At 39.1% G+C, this 20,401-nt stretch overlaps 1 protein-coding gene across 16 annotated transcripts in view; it reads right to left on the bottom strand.

Annotated features, from left to right (window-relative positions):
- Nucleotides 1–523: 523 nt before the first annotated feature.
- Nucleotides 524–20,401, bottom strand: part of BNC2 (basonuclin zinc finger protein 2) — a 445,041-nt gene continuing 425,163 nt past the window's right edge. For 13 of the 16 annotated variants that reach the window (XM_065549486.1, XM_065549487.1, XM_005295148.4 and 10 more), the window contains one exon: nucleotides 524–11,840. In XM_065549486.1, the coding sequence (XP_065405558.1) occupies nucleotides 11,180–11,840 (661 nt within the window). In that variant the 3' untranslated portion in view covers nucleotides 524–11,179. Of the gene's footprint in view, nucleotides 11,841–14,348; nucleotides 14,380–20,000; nucleotides 20,045–20,401 lie in introns of all 16 variants that reach the window. The other 3 variants (XR_010588655.1, XM_065549492.1, XM_065549490.1) reach the window with 3 other exon arrangements.

Raw genomic sequence — 20,401 nt, 5'->3', positions numbered from 1 at the left:
ATCATACCTTATAGGGGTGCTGTGAAAATAAACACATTAAGATCGTGATGTACTCAAATACCATGGTAATGAGGGCCATATAAGTACCTTAGATAGGTACAGTGGGTTGAGAATAGCCAATGATAGCAAAGAGTGGTGAACTGTTGTCTGTTAGCACTAGAGTTAGTCTAAATTTGTCCAAAAATTCAAAATATTTTTTTAAAAATCAGTCAGCTGCAGTTGGGACACATTGAAAGTAAAGGATGAAAGGGTCAGTTTTTAACTGGTGATATGTCTGTAGAAGCCCAGAAAACAAGATATTCGTGGCAAAAAAAAAAAATCCTTTTTTTCTATTCAAGGTTAATACAAGTTTATTTTCCCAAATAAAACGGGCAAATCCCATAAGTGTTGTGTACAGCTCTCAAAATAACATGAGACAGTTTTGTGTGTAGGTGAGAATACTTCAGTGGACATGTACTACATATACATTTGTAAACGGCTGTGAGTCATGCTAAAATTAAGAACAGATAGAGGGAGAGCGAAGTCAGTGACTGATAAATCTTTAATATAAAAATTGTACAAGAATTTTGATACAAATTACAAGAGGTATTTGGACAAAATATGAATAAAATTCCATTTACATCCCCAAACCCTTATGCATTTTATGCAAAAGACATACTGTAGGACAGTTATAGTACAGAAAATACAAGAAGAAATATCAAATTAAAAACAGGACTTCTAATTCCCTCAGACTACTAATGGAAAAAACTTGTTTAGGGTACATACAGTATTTATGAAGCTACCAATGTCATGATTATTAGATCAATGTGATGCAAGCTTTTCAATTCCCCTGGTACAGCTATATTCTGTAGTGCATGCTTTGGTTCTGCAGGCAGGATAGCAGAGCATTCATGTTTCACTCACACCGAGAACAAAAAGGAAAAACAAAAGGCTAATATATTAAAGACTGCAAAACTGTTCACCCCCCAAAAATCTTATTGTTGCTGGAACATGTGCCTGGCAACAGTAAAGTCCATTAAACAAGTTTAACTTGGAAAGACAGCAGTGGTTTTGCCACATTGAAGAAGCATGTTTCCCCAGCACCCAAATGTACTTGGCATGTTACTGAACAACAATGAGCGTATGTACCAGAGCCATGAGAAACCTTCTATGATCAGTTAGAAAAGGGTTCATGGGCTTTTTTGTGTGACTGAACTGGTATGCGCGGAGTTAGAGGCCCCAAGATTCATAAAGGTTCAAACCCAGTTTACCAATGCTTGAAATCTCTGTGTGTACCAATAGGCAAGATTCAGATGTTTCTAGTTTGCTAGAACTGGAAGCATAATTAGCGGCTATATTGGAAAATACCATGTAGTTTGGTCCATGTGACCTTTCTTAGTGAACACTAATAAAACAACAAATGTGCTTGCAGACAGGAGCCTCAGATACAGCAAAAACCCCTTTCATGGTGGGTTTGAACCACCTCTGTTGAGAAGTTCATGGATAAAACCAGAATTTGAGTTACCAACTTTTGGTCAAACAAACCCAGGTTGAACTTGAACTAAAAGTCAATTCTGAATGCATTCAAGGTTCGAATCAAATGTACCGTACATACATTGCTCTGGAGCACAGAACATGGCGAGCTTTTGAGAGAAGCAGAGACAGTAAGAACAAACTGAGAACACACCACGCAGGGAACACAGAGAATGCTGCTCTTAAAAAACAACTGCATGATGGGAAAGCTCCTTGTGTGGCACATGAACCAAAGTTTGCACAAGAAAAACCAGCACATTGGATTTTATATTTATAGACAGCCATGTCAGATAAACATATAATACTAGGACATTTCATTCACATAATCACTTTACAAACTGCAAACGTTCATATGGGTAAAACACACAAACCCAAGGGGAGCAATATCAGGCAGCTGTGTTATTTTTTGTGGGGGAAGGTGAAGTGTTTGGGCAAAGGAGAAAATGAGGGGTTTGAATAACTGTACAGAGACATATTAAAAAAACCCTCCTAATTAAACAATGGTCAAAAAATAAACAAACCAACCAACCTTAATTTATACATTTCAAGTCAACCTATTTACCCAGTACATTGTCTGGGAGACCAAGAGGAATACCTCTAGAGTCACAAGTCACACAACTACTGTACCGTTTCACAGGTGGGACAGGAAGGACGCATTCTCTTCTACCAATGTAAAAGTGGTGGGGGTAAAGGGAGACAGGCACCTAATAAAACAATTTAGAGCTATGACTAGTGATTGCATAACTTTCAGTTTTACCCTCTTCCATCCATTCACCCACCCAGACAGACACACACAACACACAATCACCAGTGCCACTGTTTCCCCAGAGTCACCTTTCACAGTCTTTTGCATTCCATAACTGAAATGGACAGATTCTGATTAACTATTGATGAGTTTGCCATCCTAACCGTGCATTATCATCTGATCATTCTTAACCTTCTGTTTGACAATGGACGCCTTATAAAATCTTTATGCGTCACTTAGCTAGTGTTTTTCTCTCTGCTCAAGACATATATTTACAATGGATGCTCTTCTTCATGTTCGCAAAATACTTTGTTTTCCAAAGATGTGAAATAGGAAGTTCACCAACTGAAAACACCGCTTGGAAACACATTAGAACTATACTCATTCAAGCGTCCTGTGTTATTTAGGGTTTGGGGGGGAAACATACAGGCAGATATGCCACATTCCATACAATTTAGGCCTTCTATAGCCTCAGTTCTAAACTGTTCTAAAACTGTTAAGATATAGATCTGTCAGTCACATTGGGATCATTAAATGCACCAACATACAGGAAAAAGCTCCCTGAACCCAAAATGTTTCTCTGCTCAGAAAGTGCTCAGTTTCCTCAAACAGCATTCAACAATGCTACCAAAAGAAGGGGTCTACTCTAGCCTGAATTATGTGTTAGCTTATCTGATTTGGGTTAAATTCTGCCTCCTTTTACACTCGGTGTAACCCCAGTGTGGGTCTGATGTGTGGGCACAATTTGGACTCAACCTTTGATTTAGGAAATGGACAGCCTATTCCCCTCCTGCCAACACCCCTTCAGAAAATGTCTGTTAATTTGTCCCTTATTATAATTTCTGGTGCACTTGGATAGAGGGGGAAGGAAAAGATCAATGACTTTATGCCTGGTCATTAAAAGGCCTTAGCTTATTTATAGTGAGGAACATCACCTCCACTGCAACCAGAACCAAACTGCAATATAGGACTGAAGAGATTTGAGCATTAAGGACCTGCAAACAGAAGCTGCTTCCAATTAGTCATCACCTCGCTGCACCTCTAGCCAAATGCAGGGCCGGCTCCAGGCATCAGCTTGCCAAGCAGGTGCTTGGGGCGGCCACTCCGGAGGGGGGCAGCACGTCCAGCTATTCGGCGGCAATTTGGTGGACGGTCCCTCACTCCCTCTCGGCGTGAAGGACCTCCCGCCAAATTGCCGCCGCAGATCGTGATCGCGACTTTTTTTTTTTTTTTTGCACCGCTTGGGGTGTTAAAAACCCTGGAGCCGGCCCTGGCCAAATGACACAAATCTATGCTGATAAACCTCAAAATAGGTTTTAAAATTGACCACTCCATGCTTTGTTTGAATCCAACCTTCAGTTTTTAGGTATTGCACTGGCCTTCCATGAACTCCTGTACCATTCAAAATTACAGTGATAACTGCCCCTAGAAACCTTGGTCATAAGTGCTACAGGAAAGTATGGCTTAACATTTTTTAATATATATTCTAATTACACTACAAGAAAATTATGTTTCAATTACTCCTCCAGCATCTTGAGCTTTCACAGGGTGTCCAGTCAAACTCAGGCTTTGATAAAAAACACAAGCAGAGCTAAAGGAAGGAGAGCAGTCTTGGACAATGCATCTATCTAGTTCCCAAGAATGTTTGCTTCCTCAACTTAGAATTCTAAGTTTAAAAAAAAATAGTATAGCTTTCCAAATTATTTTCTCCCACTAACTTTCTTTCCTGCCTATGTCACTTGAGAAGTTGAATCTATAGTTTTATCAATGCCCTTTTTAATTAAAAAAAAATCAGGGCAAATTTCTCCTCCTATCAGACAGCAGAGCCTGTCTCTCTAATATTGTGTTTTCACTATGTCCATGGAGATTCCCAATGACCTCAACATGAGATGTGCATATTGAGGCAGAATGGTAAATTGGATGCATGCTATTTTTCTGAATTAGCTCATTCTGTGGCAAAATTTATTAAGGGCAAAATTCTCTCAGATCCATACAGGGGTACTCACTGTATGGATCGGAGAGAATTTTGCCCTTAATAAATTTTGCCACAGAATGAGCTAATCCAGAAAAATAGCATGCATCCAATTTACCATCTAACTTAAACAGTGAGACCTGTAGCTAGCCTATGTGCCTATTTCTAACAGGCACAGCATGGCTTTATGCTGATCCAAAACAATTAGTTTCTACATAAGCAGACAAAAGTGCCATTTCAGACAGCATTTCTCAGCTGACCTTTTGTTGAGAAGTCATCTTGTTACTGTCTGCCTGATAGCTGGATAGAGCAGCCAGTGGCAGCCTTGGGCTTCCCAAAGACAAATCGAAGAACTCCAGATGGGACCTCCCTTCCTCTCACTGCAGATTTGTGCCTGTGTGTGTGAGAGAGTGCGCGCGTGCATGTCAGGGAACTCAGAGGGAAAGCCTAGTTCTTGTACTCAATTTCCCCTTCACAAGGGATAAACAGGCAATTACGCATCCTTTTATATTTGATGGCCAAGTGCTGAACTTGAAAGCACACTATTAGTTTGTGTCCCTTCAGGGCCAGCGCAATAAGTAGCCAGGAGAGCTGGGGCCGAGGAAGAGAGGGTGTTGTCTGCTGTTAGTGTGACAGTCTTGTCAGCAGCATTCACATTACTGGAAGGTAATAAAGTGACAAGTAAGTTATTAGAAAGATATGAGGTGAAATTGAACTGAAGCTTCTTGCTGCTCAGCTCAGTTTTTTTCCTGTTTTGTAATGGGCCACTATTTGTTACAAACCAGGCCTTGTCTTGAGATATTATATATAAAAAAAGTATTTATTCTTTTCGGTAAAGGTCACATGAATTTACAACACCACACTTTAGAGGAGAGAAATGGAAAAATAGCTTTATGACAACTACAGTATGTTGCTGTTTAAAAAAATACAGTGGCATCATAATGAACAATAATGCTGACAAATCAGTGGACTTGCCAAAAATGCATCTGTTTTTTATTTTTTTTAACTCCTTGCCAGCCAAAGAATTTTTTTCCCCTAGTGCTAATGCCAAACATAATGTTATTTAGTGTTGGGAAATTTTTGACCAGTGGCTTGACCAAAAGGACAAAGGTGTCTTTTTTTTTTTTTTTTTAATATACTGTAACTAGTAATGATGGTAGGACCAGGAAACAAGCTATAATGAGGAGAATTATGTAAAGACCTAAAAAAATAATAATAATGATACTGATGCATGGGAGTCACTTTGTCATTCTGCCACAGACCTTTTATAGGGAGCGATAATGCTGGATGCCGAGACACAAGCTATGGGACTGGAGCAGACTTGTACTTATGCGAACACATGGGTGAAGGGTTCAGGCCACCATATGATGTAGCTCTGTGTGGAAATCAAAAAAATTGGGCATAGAAAAAAGTTCATTTCATATTCATTGGGCGGGGAGCAGCTCATCATAGGGTGACAGGGGATAAGCTGATCCTTGTCTAACAAAGTAGCACTAAAGTCACTGTTTTGTTGTGTTACTATAGCAGCAAAGTGGTGACACAAGAAAAACAAAAAACAAAAACCCTGACACGCACCAGCTGCCATCATGCATCTGCCACTCACCTTCTCCCCACAGAGAACTCCAGCTGCTTTCTTGCACCTACTTCAGAGAACTTTTCACCTTTTCTTCAAATAAAAAAATCATTCTGTTAATATACCTAAACAAAGAGAAGTAAAGAAAACAGTCTTTGGGGGTCAGGGGAACGAATGCTTCTATTTTTTATTTCAACAAATAGTTGGCATTTAAAATGTAAAGGAGCATGTGTACATTTCTAGAACAAACATTTTCCTCTCCAAAAACAGTGAAAAATCTTCTGGGAATTTGTTGAGTGGAGGCAAATGTATTTCTCAAAAGATGTCCTGTATGTTTAAGATAGTTGATGTCCCATATACTACTGCTAAAATCTGGTCCAACTCAAGTCCTTAGATTTTAACCCCCTCAGACTTACTGAAGGAAAGTGTGCTTTGGAATTCAAAACGTGATCTCTCATTTTGTGGATGGTCCTTATCTTTGGAATGGCTCAAACAAAATCTTGATCACTATACAAACAACTGTGTTGGATACTTAATTATATTTAATACGTTAGATAAAACCCAGACAGACAGGGTAAACTCAGACAGACAGGGTCATGCAGGCCCCCTTCCAGCATTAAATATATTGGACCTGATTCTGAGCTGAGCTCTTGTGATGCCCAGGCACATACTTTGCATGTTGGGGCATGACCTGACTTCTTTCCCTGATCAGTTCCTTTTTTGGGGATGGGGGGGGGGAACGGGAGCAGGGACATTTACATTCTTCTGGAATGGGTGGAGGAGATGGAGTTTTACTTCCACAAGAGAAAGAAAGAAAATATGTGAATTGTACACAGAACAAGTGCAGTCCACAATTTCCAAATTGAAAGTGTCTAATTTTCCCTGGGAAATAGTCAATTTTTATGAGCAGGGTTCCTGAAAAACATTTTAGAGGGTTTTTTTTTTTTTTTAGAGCAATGTGTAAGTGCTAAATAGGCATCTTAGCCTAAACCTTCCACAACTGATTACATTCAGTTGTGACCAAGTGCTTGCAGTACATGTTCATTATTACAAGGTAACCATGCTGCCTGCTGTAGTTTTAGTGTTGGGTGGGTTTTGCATTATCAACCTCTTTTTCATGGGGCAGGAGGGAGAGTTAAAATCTCAGCCATTTCAACATCTATCAGGCTGAGACATAGTTCACAGATATGATCTAAATATGGTAATCTGTGTAATAATACTTCATACTTATGTTCACTCTTTACAAACAACTAATTAATCCTCACAACACCCCTGCGAGGGAAGTAGTATTATTTATTATCCCCATATTCACAGATGAGTGAAGTGAATTCCCCAAGACCAAAGCAGGCAGACAGAGTGCCAAAACTCAGGAGTTCCTGGCTTCTGCTTTTCAACCACACTGCCTCTCTCTAGACTGGTTTAGTACCAGGGATTCAGAAGGAACATAGTATTTATCTGGTATCACATGCTTTCTTTAAAAAAAAAAAACCCAAAGAAGCCGCCGCAGCAGCACACAAGCTCCAGACAAGAAGTGGCTCTCTTTAAAGAAGGAGGTTTAGCATGCAGTTAGTCCTCCCCGTGGAATAAACCCTTTTGATATTTACAAAAAATACATCTATTTTGAAACAAACAAAATATCAAGGTAACTTAGCACACATGCTCACTAACTACCGGAACATAACTTTTTCAGATGGAGCAACTTCTCCTTGAAATGAGTAAACTGAAGTGTTTCCTTTCCCTCCTCCCCCACCATGTCAATTTAGCTCGTGTGAAAGGTGCAGGATTGGCAGTCCTGGAAACTGAAGAGCTAGTCACAGAACTACAGCATGGGCAGGAGTGCAAGCTTCCCCACCTCAGTCCTGACCTGGAGAGAGAAGTAGGTTCAGTCTCTATACTCATTCAATCCATGGTCTCTGCTAAGAATGCCCGCTAATGCCAGCTACGGTGTTTTTTCCCCCCCATGATGTCCACTAGAACCTGGATTAAGACCAAACTCATTTTTATGCAAGCCACTGATATGCCTTGGGATTTGGGATTTTTACAGAATTTCAAACAATGCGAGTTTTATCACAGGAATATCGCTGACGACTTTGGACTCTTAGTGAGCTGCATGGGGGCAGGGGGAGGAATCTTCCATTCAATTCAATAGGAGTTTAAGTGTCCTCACAAAACCAACCACTGTCATAAGCCATCACAAGTGTTGGGGGAATACATTAATTACGTCTAGATATGGCAGCATGTAAGATCCTCTCCAAGCAGTGGGAGGGTGATACTGAAGAATGCTGAGCTGTTCTATAAACAGTCATCTTCTCCTACAATGCCTAAACACAATGGGGGACTAGTTTAGGATGTTGTGACAACAGGACCGCAGAGCTTTAAAAAAAAACTTTCGGAGGTTTGTCTCTGATCCGTTATACTCTTCTAACATGCTGTTTCATTTTGTGTAATAAACAGACATTTTCTGTGTAATTCATTTGCTGAATTGATCTGCTGATGATGTTTAACTTTCCAAACTAGTTTACCAAAACCATTTGACCTTTAGCAGAAACAGAGTAAAATGAGAATGCAGAACAGTGATTCATCCAGTAAAGAATTATTTATATACCTCAAATGTGTTTTTCATTAAAAAAAGATATTTATTTATACCATACATACTTCAAAAACAGTGTTTTTCTGTAGATATTCAGTTATTTTTGTTTTGTCTTTCAAACTTTCCATCTTGCTTGATTCCTAATAGCTTAGGATTGTGACAGGAGTGCAGTACAGATAACACTACAAAGGTTCATATGTTGAGAAGAATTCACCTTTACTGTTCTAACTTCCCTCTTTCAAAAGCATACTGGACATGTACAAACATAAAACAGAGCAGATCTCTTCTCTTAATTTGACGAGGAAAAATATTTAAGAATTTGGGGAAAAGTGAAAAAATGTAAAATAATAAGTCAGCAAAAACTGCTTAGGATTTTGCTGTACATATTTCTTGTCTGACACACTGGACTTTTCATATAGTTTCTATGGAATCCACAGATGTTTTCAGTCTTTTCTCACTGTACATTACTAAAGAGTGACCAGAAGCTCATCTTAAATAACACATCCTATAGAAACATGGTTTCAGTCTCTTTTGAAGGATTTTTTTTTAAATTAATTTTATTTTCTACAAATGGAAACACTGCATTATCTGTTGAGTCTCACTTTTGGAATACTGAAATGTACAATGAATCCCAAAGGGAAAGGATCCACATAAACCGTTTCCTCTGGCAAATTTAACAGGAGTGAGTGCTCATGTGGACAAAATGATCAAAATGCACAACAAATCAAAACAACCTGAAGCTGAAACAAAGGAGCATTTCTGACTCTCAGCGTAACAAGAGAAATGTTCGAGGCCATTAAATACAGAAAAGGAATACATTGTCTTTAAGTGAGCATTGTATGCTGAAATATTCCTTGGCTTAAAAAAAAGTCTATAACACACACCCTAATGGTTTTGGCTGTAGGCTGAACTTAAGTAAATATCATCATTCAGTCAGTATGTTGTGGTAGCTTAGGCTGCCAGTGCGGTTTACCAGCTCAAGCACCATGTGTAAACACCGGAAACAAAAAAAGATTCGGAGGGCAGCCTCTCCCTCAGTCTCTTTCAACTGCTTGTTCCCTTTCTCTCTCTCTTTCTCTCACTATCTTTCCTGGACTACTTTCATTCTTCTCTGATGGATTCTTTTCATTCTTCTCTGATTCTTCTTTTACCATATGGGTAAAACACAAAACATTAACACAACTATAGTTTTGGTTTTGCCTCTAATTTATCCAAAGGGAAGGTAACCCAATAAAAAGTCCAGCACGTGTTTTCAGTGCTTCTAAGTGCTTCTGCCATTAATGTCTTTCGTTTGCTTTTATAAAACATGCCTTAATCATACTACAGCACTTTCCACTGCAAATCAGACAACTTTACAGAACAACAGAGTTAAGACTTTTTTTTCCTTTCTTTCTTTCTTTCTTTTTTTTTTTTTAAGAACACAAAAGCCCAGGAATAAGGAGCACCAGAATGGATTCACTGTATCTAGCTTTGTTCTGCAGTAAGTAATTTCAGCATCTATATCCTGCAATATTATCCTTGCTCAACAGAGGAAATGCCTCCACTGATTCACACCACATAATTCTGTTTTCCTTTTATGTAATGTAACATATAAGAAATAAAGATGCACTGTTGATTCTAATAATATTTGACACTTGAAAAAAGCACCAAGTGTTCTTTATGTTTTTCTTCCCCTAGCATTTTTCTGTTAGCCAAAAACTCAGCCTCTGGTTACAGTGAGTAACTAGTTATATTTTCTTTTCTGAAAACTTGTGCAAAGTTGGCACTTTTGTATTAACACTAAACACTAATACTTTTTGTTTGGCATTCATGCCCCATACTGACCAGACCACTTTTATCTAAGTGTTTTTTTTTAAAGACACTTACTGAAAATATGGCAATAGTTTAGGGAAAAAAAAGCATGGATATTATTACACATCCCCTTGTAGTGTATGAAAAAAGTGCATGACTGGATTTATGTAATAGTACAAGACAAAAAAGCTGTATCAGATCAGGTACTGTAAAGCATGCCAGCCCTTCTGTATTACTTATATATAGCAGGTAGTTAAAACAAGACCGTGTTTCTTTTAAAAATGTGCATTAAAGCTAACATAAATTGAATAGAGCTAGCCAGCAAACTATTTTTTTCTGCATATCTAACAGCTGAATGTAACTGTAAAAATTAAAAAAAAAAAAAGAGAGAGTTAAACCACCATCAATACAATTGTTTTACATCATAGGCCTCTCAAGGCTCAATATATATACAAGTGTAACAGCCATGCTTAGTAGAAGTTTCTCCCAACGGCTTAAAGTACACAAAGACAACCAAGAAGTTCTCCCCCCCACCCTCTTTTTGCTTCTTTGTATTTTGTTTTTTTTGCAGGCAATAATCATGGGTAGAACAATTTGTCTCTTTGGAGATGACCAAGAATTTCCTAACAAAACTGGGGCTAATTGCAAGTTTTTGTGGTTTTTATTGAGGGTATTTCACCCCCAGTTAAAGATTCCATCCCTTCTTAACCTTCCCCTGTCCCCCACCCCAAACCCAACAAAGGAAAATGAAAACAAACAAACAAACAGAAGCACCTGGTGTTTTTCTTTTGTTAAAAAAGAAAAATAGATATATATGTGTGTGTGTATATATATATATACACACATATATATATATATCTGTGTGTGTGTGTATGTATGTGTATGTACACATACATACACACACACACACAGAGATATATATATATAGACTGTATATGGCAGTTCAAACATGGTAGGCCCTCCGTGAGAGCTGGCATTTGCGTGTCCATCCTTAAACTAATCTACTGAAGTGAAGGGAATGTTTTTATGCAGGTTAGGGTTCTGACTGTGCCGATTTCGGCTGCGGACAGAGGAAAACATCATGTTGCACCCAGGGACTTTGCACTTGTGCATTTCTCGCAAGTGCACTGTTTTATAGTGCACCCTGAGGGTCCCCTTGTTGCTGTACATTTTGTGGCAAATGTTACACATTATCCCACCGTTGCTCATTGGAACATTGTTGAACATGAGGGATCCTGGAAGGTCGGAACCCATACCTACACCTATGGCAGGGGTGTCCATTTTGTGTGCAGATTCCCCACTGTCACTCGCCCCATCAACGTCATCCAGGAGAATCCCCTCATCACTGCCTGCATCAGATTCTCTTGAGGAATGGATACTGCTGCTAGACTGGATGCTGGAGGTGGTGCTCAGGTCTAGGACCATGTAGTCTTCAGACATGCCCCTTCCATACCCATTCATGTGGGAATCCTCAGTACCAGCTGGTGAGGAGGTGTCTTCCCTTACGTCAAGCCCCATTTGATGCTGGGTGCCATAGATCTTCACCAAAAATTCATCACGGAGGTCCTTACTAAGAGAGGGCTGAGAGGTGTCCAGTCCCATGTCATCCAGTTCTTTGGTCAACAGTTTACGGTGCAGGTTTATGTTAGCACTGTGCCTGGGAAAAGAAGAAGGAAGGGAAGAAAGAGAAAAAAATGTACAGTATTTTTCATTAAATGTATAGTTGCCAAGCATGAAACACACATTTCTGATTTAGCAATCATTTAAAATGCAAAGCTATTGTTGCCCCTGGTTTTTTGAAAATCCAATCATTCTTATAAGGGAGAGGAGGAATTTGTAACAAAATGACAAATACAAAACAAAGTAAACAAAAACCCTTTCCAACAAATAAACAAAAACATAACCCACCCTACTTTATTTTTTCCACTACCACCCATCATCATTAGCCTCAGCAGTGGCTGCAGCCTTTATGTTTCCGGTTGAAAGCATACTTCAGCCTAATAAACAATGTGACATACTGTTTCTGATTCTTGAAATGGGGTTTTCAGAAACAGTTATTCAAGGAAGAAAAAAAAAAAACCCTGCAAAATCAAAAACCACAGTCCAGGAGAAGCACAAGAGTAAGACAATGGGTAGTATGTAGTCACAGGTCCTGATTGTGATCTCACTAAAACTGGTGTAAATCACAAATCAAAGGAGTATAAGGGTGATCAGAATCAGGCCCAGATGAAAACACTTATGGGGATTAGGAGCACAAGTCCCAATGAAAGTCAATTTGGGCTTGTCTACAAAGTGTGGCAATGTACTTCAGAGGGATGTAAATTTAAGAGCTCTCTAAAGTGTTGTGCTCTAAGTGCACTGTGTAGACCCTGCTGACAAACAAAGCACATTTATGTAGTATTGCTTCAAATGGGTCTATACCAGCGCACACTAGGTACCTTTTAGAGTGCCTCAGCAGCGTCTACACATAGGGAAGTTAGAACACAACATTTTAGAGCCTCTACAATTTACAGCCCTCTAGTGTTCACTGCTGCACGGTGAAGAAAAGCCACTAGATGTTTTTAAAAATCTCACCCAAAGTCATCTGGTCCATCCTCCTGTCAGAGCAGGGTTGTTGTTCTCCAAAGTATGTTTCCTAGTGCTTGGTCCAGTGCAATTTGAAATGACTCAAGCAATAGAATTTCCAGTAAAAATTATGGATGAATGCACAGGGCTTTGACGTCAATCCATGAAAACACTTAAGCACATGCTTAGCTTTAAGCATGAAATCAGTGGGACTATTCCAGAGTCTCTGGGAAAGCTCCAACTGACTTCAGTGGGCTTTGGATCAGGCCTCAAGAGCTTAAAGTTAAGCATGTTCTCAGGTGCTTTGCTGGATCAAGGTCTTATCTTCAAGAATTAAGGATCTATATATGCAGTGAAACGTAAGGCTTCATCTCAGTAATTGTGAAATATAGTCTCCTATTTGAAACATTGAATTTTACTCTCCATTTTTGATATAAGCCTTTTAGACAGTCTATAGATTTTAAGCACAGTAGAACTTCACTGATTTGCACAAATGAGTGGAAAACTTTTAAAATTAGTGAGTAAACCAACAAACATGATAAAAATATCAAAACACTTCATCACAGAAAGTATGTTTGGTAAATGCTTCATTTTAATTACGATAATACAAAATAAAGTTTTAGTAATTATAAGACCTCACATTAGAGTACTCTGATTTTGAACCATTGCTGAGAAGTAGGATGAGATTGATATTTTGAGGGGAGAATGATTGGAATTTCAAATTTGTGAGTAAGAATTAGTGAAGTTCCACTGCTTAACATTTTCAGTTTGCAAACTAAGGACATGAATCCTACAATTTACAACATGCAGGCTCACCAGGTCTGCCTGCTCATTATAAATTGAAGATCAGAGTCTGAATGTGGGGAGGGAGAGAGAGAAAGAGAGAGAGAGAGGATTTATCAATGGAATAGCATAACACACAAAAAGATCAAAAGTACTGGATACAAAATTGGACAAGAGGGCACATAATGACCCAATGTTCTCTGTACTTTCGGGTCCTAGAGTAGCATCAAAAGAAAAAATTAAAAGTCAGGTATGGGCAGTATTTCCTAACTGGAAACTTCATTTTTAGAAAACCCACAAGAGCATATCTCTCAACCAGCTGAAGTCCCAAATATGATACAGTGACTCAGTATGGGTCATAAGACAACTACTAATGCAGAAACGTTAAAATGATGTGGGGTTAATTTATTTAATTTTCTATTAACTATTTCATGATTCATCATGTCTGTTGTACATAATTTACAGTGATAAACGTGAGAAGTTAGAGTAGAAAGGATCAAACCCATTCTCCTGCAAGTGAAGGTTACTGTTCTCAGACTGAGGATGGATCGGATGTCAAACTGATACTGCACTTCATTTTATTCCAACCAGATCTGCACAGGATGTAGGTAAATTTGGATCCAAAATGGAGCTCTCATAATGAGAGAGAGAGTTGAGAGGTATGTCCAAGGGTAAAGAAAAGTGGAAAGCATTTATTGTTCTATTCCCATGTGGGAAACACACTTTTCACAGAAGCAAATATAGTACTGTTGCTTTTCGTAGGCACAGAAGTGTATTATACACATCCCCACACTGCACTTATGAAGGCTGAGCTTACCTTGTGATAAGATCAGCTTTCTAATCTTTTGCTAAATCGAGATCACAAAAGAGAAAGAGAGAGAGAGAGAAAGAGAGAGAGAAAGAGAGAGAGAACAAATTCACATTCCAATCCAGACATATCTGGTTTAAAAAATAAACAAAATCTTAAAACGATAAAATACAGGTTAAAAAATGTGTGGACTGTGAGATCATTTTCTGTCAGCCATCAGCTCACTTACACTGCTGTCGTGGTGGATATTGGATCAGCCACACAATCCAAAATCATAAATCAAATTAGACAAAGCAAATTCACATCATCATCCACAAATGAGCTCTAAACAGATGCAAGCAGTGTGTACAGACATGAATGATAAACAGAAGTTGTCCCTATAGTCCCTGCTTCAACACAGTTGTTCCTTGCCTTTCCAGTGTCAGATGGTAGATGACTCCAAGTGGAAGTTGCTAAGCATGGCATAGGAAATACTTACTGTGGAAGCCTATATATGCTGACAAGCGGCTATGGTATCACCAGAGTTATTGCATGAGTGTAAAAGCACAGTTGTGCTTATCAAAATAACAGCTAACTGCAAAATCCTGAAATGCTCTTCTGGATTTATTTCTTACTATTTCTCCTACTCCTTTCCCCAACCCTTGATTTCACACTAAAAAGAATATGGGAATGTGCTTCCATGTAAAACTGGCTGGGTTAACTTTAGCTGTCTGTCGTTTCTCACACATCTGCACTTACTATTTCCTCAATTTGCTGCTAGGAAAACAGCAGCCAGATGTGTAGTGAAAATAATTTCAAAATTCATTGAAGAGATAACAATAAATTAATATGGTTAAAAAGCATGCTCTGAGACCCCCAAATGGACATATGCCTTCCTGAGGATGATCTGTGAAAAGATGCAACCCCACTGATGCTATGATAGGGCAAGATGCCTCCCTGATTCAATTCTCACTTACAGCAGTGGCAATCAGTAATCTAATTAATCTATGTACCAGCCCTTAATATCTGTCAGCTAAACGATGTGCAGAAATGTGTGGACAAGTTCTGGCACTCTGTTCAGCAGTGTCCCTTTTCCGCTGTCAGCAGTACTGTTGGCTTTTCCTAATATAATTACATTGACTTTTATTCAATTAAGTGCCATCCCTAGCTTAAAAAACCCTCTACTTTATCAATAGATTCAGGTGTAATGCAATAATAAAGATGAACTCATGGCAGTGCATTAGCTCTGCTGTTCATAACTTCGGAACATAAGTTCATTCATAGCAGTCGATTTCCATTATGCAACCACAGTTCAAAGAATTGATTATTTTACATTCATTTCTTAATCTATTTCACTTGTGTTTAATAATCCTCCTAAATATCATATGCAAAAACATTCCACTAAGGATGGGAGGAGCGCACTGAGGGGAAAATCCTGCATTCATTTGGACATTGTGGGTTTGAAATTTTGTGTTGAAACCAAAGCCATAGAGGTTAAAGCCCCATTAGAATTTGGAATATTCTGTATTGAAGTTGCCAGCCACTCAGATTGTCGCGGGTGAATAATTGGTGGCATAGGAAAGGGGAGAAAATTAGTTCACATTACACTGGGAGATGATTCTACATTCCTTCCTTTTCCTGTCCAGTGCATTAAGAACATGGCAGTGTGCTGCAAGATCCCAACTCAGGACAGCACTTAAGAAGGTGCTTGAGTGGTGTCCTGAATAGAGATGCTTTCCTGAATGAGGGCCTTAGTGTTTCCAGAGCTTCAATGGCAAAGAAAGTCTGGTGACCCGGATGTCTGTGTGCGTGTTGCAGTGTGCATGTATGGGTGAGGACGGCTGAGGATACAGGACCTGAGACAGAAGGAAAGAATGAAAGCAGAGAGGAGAGCCGATAGGAAGAGAGGCCTTGAAGAAACTAGCAGCATATAGAGGGAGAAGGCCTGGAAGCAGGAAGGCAGTAGTATTAATAGCTAAAAGAGAGTGGGGCTTGGAAGCAAAACTGAGCGTGCTGAAAGCCATGGTAAAGGGCATTTTACAAATTCGGAATGTAGTGTATGAGCACAGGCAGTGCTCTGAAAGCACAGAGCATAAACAGAAAAAGAGAGGAAGGAATAAGCAGAGGCCTAAAATTGTCATCATCACCTCCTGTCTTCAATAGTGCAACTTCTTCCTCTTTGGCTTCCTCGTCACCTATATCACCCCTCACAAAGAAGCTGCTGCTATTTTTATCTTCCTTACCTGCAACTCGGATCACATCACTACCCCTTGTAAATCCCTCCAGTGGGTCCACCCCTTGCACCACATCCAGTTCAGGCTTCTTATCCTGACCTTCAAGATCCTTCACAACTCTGCCCCCTCTGCTTATCTACTCTCGACTCTTAGCATGTTAACCTCTGCTTCTGCAACATGCAACCCTTTGAGTGCCATTTGTTTGACCGATCCTCCCCAAAGTACCTGTGCTTTCTTCCACATCACGACACACTTTTACTACAATGTCTGCAAAAAAGTGAACCATATCCATTGGCTAGGCTGAAAGGCAGTTCGGGATAGTTAGTATTTATTTATGAAATTACATAACTAAAATAAATACAAATGGCAAATGTATGTGTGTATAGAAAAATCATATATAAATTGGACATAGCAGATTTGTCTCTCTCTCCTTTCATCATCTGTATGCTCCTTGACTTCTTAGATAGCTTTTCAGGGCAGGGACAATGTTTGCTCCTACATTTGTACATCACCTACATCAGGACCTTTGGGTGTTGCTATAACATCAATATTAAATAAAAGGAATTAGAAAGCTAAAGATCTGAAGAGAGAAATACAAGGCCAAAGAGCATCACTAAAGGACAGATACCAACCAATCGTAGAGATTGGGTCTACCCAATCTCAGGCAAGGAGGAAGAATGAGAGGTTGTGGACCTGAGATTTTAAAAAACATTTCTATACTAAAAAGTGTACATGTATCTGCTTAGCTAATAGACATTTCCATTTTGAATATTTTTTCCTTGTAAAAAGGGATTCCCTCCCCCCAAAAATGTTGTACAATGCTGTTTACAGTAGCAAAAAATGTTTTACCAAAGTTCTAATCATTTTATGAAGCCCATAATGGCTCTAGTTTTTTGGGGTAATTAATATTCTTCTTCCATACAGCTATTCATGAATTAGTCATATGGTGGGCAGAAGAGTGTGGACAAATTCTCACCAGAGGGAAATTCTGCAGTCTAAACTCAACCATCTTAAGAATGAATCAGTACCGCTAAAAAGATGATGATGATGATGGTAAAGATGAAATCTGTGGCTGCGGACAGGCAGGGGGGTTATCAGACTTCCCAATTCACCTTTTCCCTGTCAGACTGGAAGTTCTGTGACAACCCTCAGCTGTATTGACTATGGACAGTTATCTTATATGACTGTGATGCCACTTGGGGTAATTTTTTCCTTTCATTCTGAAATTCAGTAAAATATTCTTCCATAAATAAAATGCACTGTATGTTCCACCCCACCTACTACTACCCAGCTTCACTTGCGAGAGATGGACTATGCATCAACAAAAGAAAGGGGATTATAAGTCTAAGAAATATGGTCAATTAAATGCACATGCCATTTATACTGCTCATAAATCCAGTCTGGTACTCTTCAGCAGTTCCTTTCAACACTTGCCAGTGAGTCTGATTCTGTTAATTTACTATCTATTTGTTGGCAAGAAAAATGTAATGACTGCTTTATTTTAGTTTATTTATATTTAGTATGAAAAAAATTTTTTTAAGCAAGAGGGAATTAATAATATAGGAGGAAATTCACCTTTGTGTAGAGGCTTGATACAAAGCCTATGCACCACTTAGGTCCAATCTAGGGGTGCCCATCTGCACTGGGACAACGTTCACCCTTAATGGACATTTGAAGGTTGGGGAGATTGGATTGTGCAGCTTGGAAAGTGAATGCTCTTTTTATCCAAAAACCAGGTATTGTGCAAAGCCACCACTTAACTTCTTCAATGGAATCAGATGTTGCTCAGTAGCTTGCAGCACTGGGCCTTGACTCTTTGCACAGCTTTGCTTTAAATTACTGTAAGTGATCCCGACATTAAGTAACGTGATAAAAAAATATTTGTAGAGTTATTACATTAAAACACAACATAAAAAAATCCCTCTTGCTTCCAGGCAATAGTACTAATCAATCACTTATAACTAGAAAGCGGCTAATATTTTATTATGAAACCTGAAACCATACAACATTCAGCCGACATGGGGTTTCATTACTCCACCAAAACTCAGCACAGATTTGTCAGATGTTTGCTACGATTTGCAAACACTTCCTAGAAGCTAGAGATAGAAATGAACTACCTGGTCATCCAGACCTTTTGTTTTTGTTTTTGTTTTTTGCTTGCCAGTGCTATTCAACCCATCTCCCCTGAGGACATGTTCCTATGCCTTGTCAGCCAAGCACTGAGATTTCCACTATTCCTTTAGGGCAGAGGTTTTCAAACTCTGGGGCGCACCTCCTTCGGAATGTTAGGGGGGGGCAAGCGGCGACGCCAGGTGGCTTGGGCTTCAGACCCATGCAGTGGGGCTTGGGGAGGGAGCACCAAGTCCACCCCCGACTAAGCTCTTTTTGTCTGGGTTGGGCAGGGAGACACAACCAAAGTTTTTATCTCAAATGGGGGACTCAGCTCAAAAAGTTTAAAAACCACTGCTCTGGGGAAACTTTTTCCCATAGCTGCCTACAGCTCACTAGAATTTTTTTCCGTTATTCAGCTTAAATTTTACCTTTGTACCACCCCATTTGTCCGAGTTATAGTCCCTTAGCCCACCATAAATAATTCCTCTCTCTCTTTGTTGGTGTGAACAAATATGGGCCAAATTCCATGTGGATCCTCTCTTTGCCCCAGAGGTTATAAATGAAGCTTTATGGTTTTGTTTAAAAATTGGCAATTTCACGTGATTTTGATCCCAAACAAGGCACCAAGTTGTAGCTTTGCCTGAATTTCAATTTCAGTTGCCATGTTTATTTGAGCCTGAAATGCAAAACAAAGCCCAGAATATGCGAACATATGCTAAGCCAATTTTTTCTTTCTCAAAATCTCTGAACACTGAAAATGCTGAGTTTCTTACAGCTAAAATCAAAGCACGAGAAGTAAAAACTTGGCTAAACATAACAGTGTACATAGTTATGAGAGAAGTTCTTTGCCTTAACTCTGATGTTTCTTTAAGAAGGAAGTAGTAACCATTTCCCCCTATTTACTTTAAAAACGAATGAGAAAATAGTTCCTAGAACTTACTTAGTATTGGAATCTGGTTAAGAAATGATTTTTCCATTTGCAGTTCTAATTTTCCTACTGTCTAAGTTGCTCTTCAATACCATCTGGCTGTCCTACGTATAAAAAAAAAATCCCTCCATCCATCCAAGCCAACATAGCATAGGTCTGAAAGACACTAACATCGTGGCTCCATTGAAGTCAAAGGTAAAACTCCCAATTAACTTCAATGGGGCCAGGATTTCACACAAATGTTTTCAGTTTTAAGCAGATTCTGTTTTCTTCTTATCTGATCGTGCTTAATGTGCCTTGGGTTTGGGTTTGATTTGTTTTGAAATAATGGCAATTTTAATATGAGCAGCCCGGGCAATAACATTGATTCTTGAGGCTTTAAATTGCATAGAATCTGAAAATATTAACCTTTCATAGGATGAAAATCCAAAAGGTAAAATACAGTTCAGCACCTATTAAAAAAAAAAAGTAAAGAAGTGCTTATTAAATGCAGGAAATGAAGGACAAGCAAGTTCTCGCAAATTAAAGATGTGGAACCCAGTCATTTCAATCCCTTTCAATATGAAACAAATCATTCACACTGGTCACGAAGACAGCTCCCGCTACACTCAAATTATTCACTTGAAGATAAGCTCCCACCAAACTCTTTAGGGGTTTAACTAATTTACTGCACAGATACGGCACGTCTGTTGTAATAACAGGTAGGATGTATTGGGGTCGACCATTTATCAGAATTAGACTTCTTTTCTCAATTCGCAGTGAATTATGCTGCCTACACTGCTCCTCTTTCTCAGAGCTTGCCATCCCCT

This window comes from Chrysemys picta, chromosome 6 (assembly GCF_011386835.1).
Source record: "Chrysemys picta bellii isolate R12L10 chromosome 6, ASM1138683v2, whole genome shotgun sequence".
Classification (NCBI taxonomy): domain Eukaryota; kingdom Metazoa; phylum Chordata; order Testudines; family Emydidae; genus Chrysemys; species Chrysemys picta.
The sequence above is the reverse complement of the archived record's forward strand: the minus strand, read 5'-3'. Positions and strand labels throughout refer to the sequence as shown.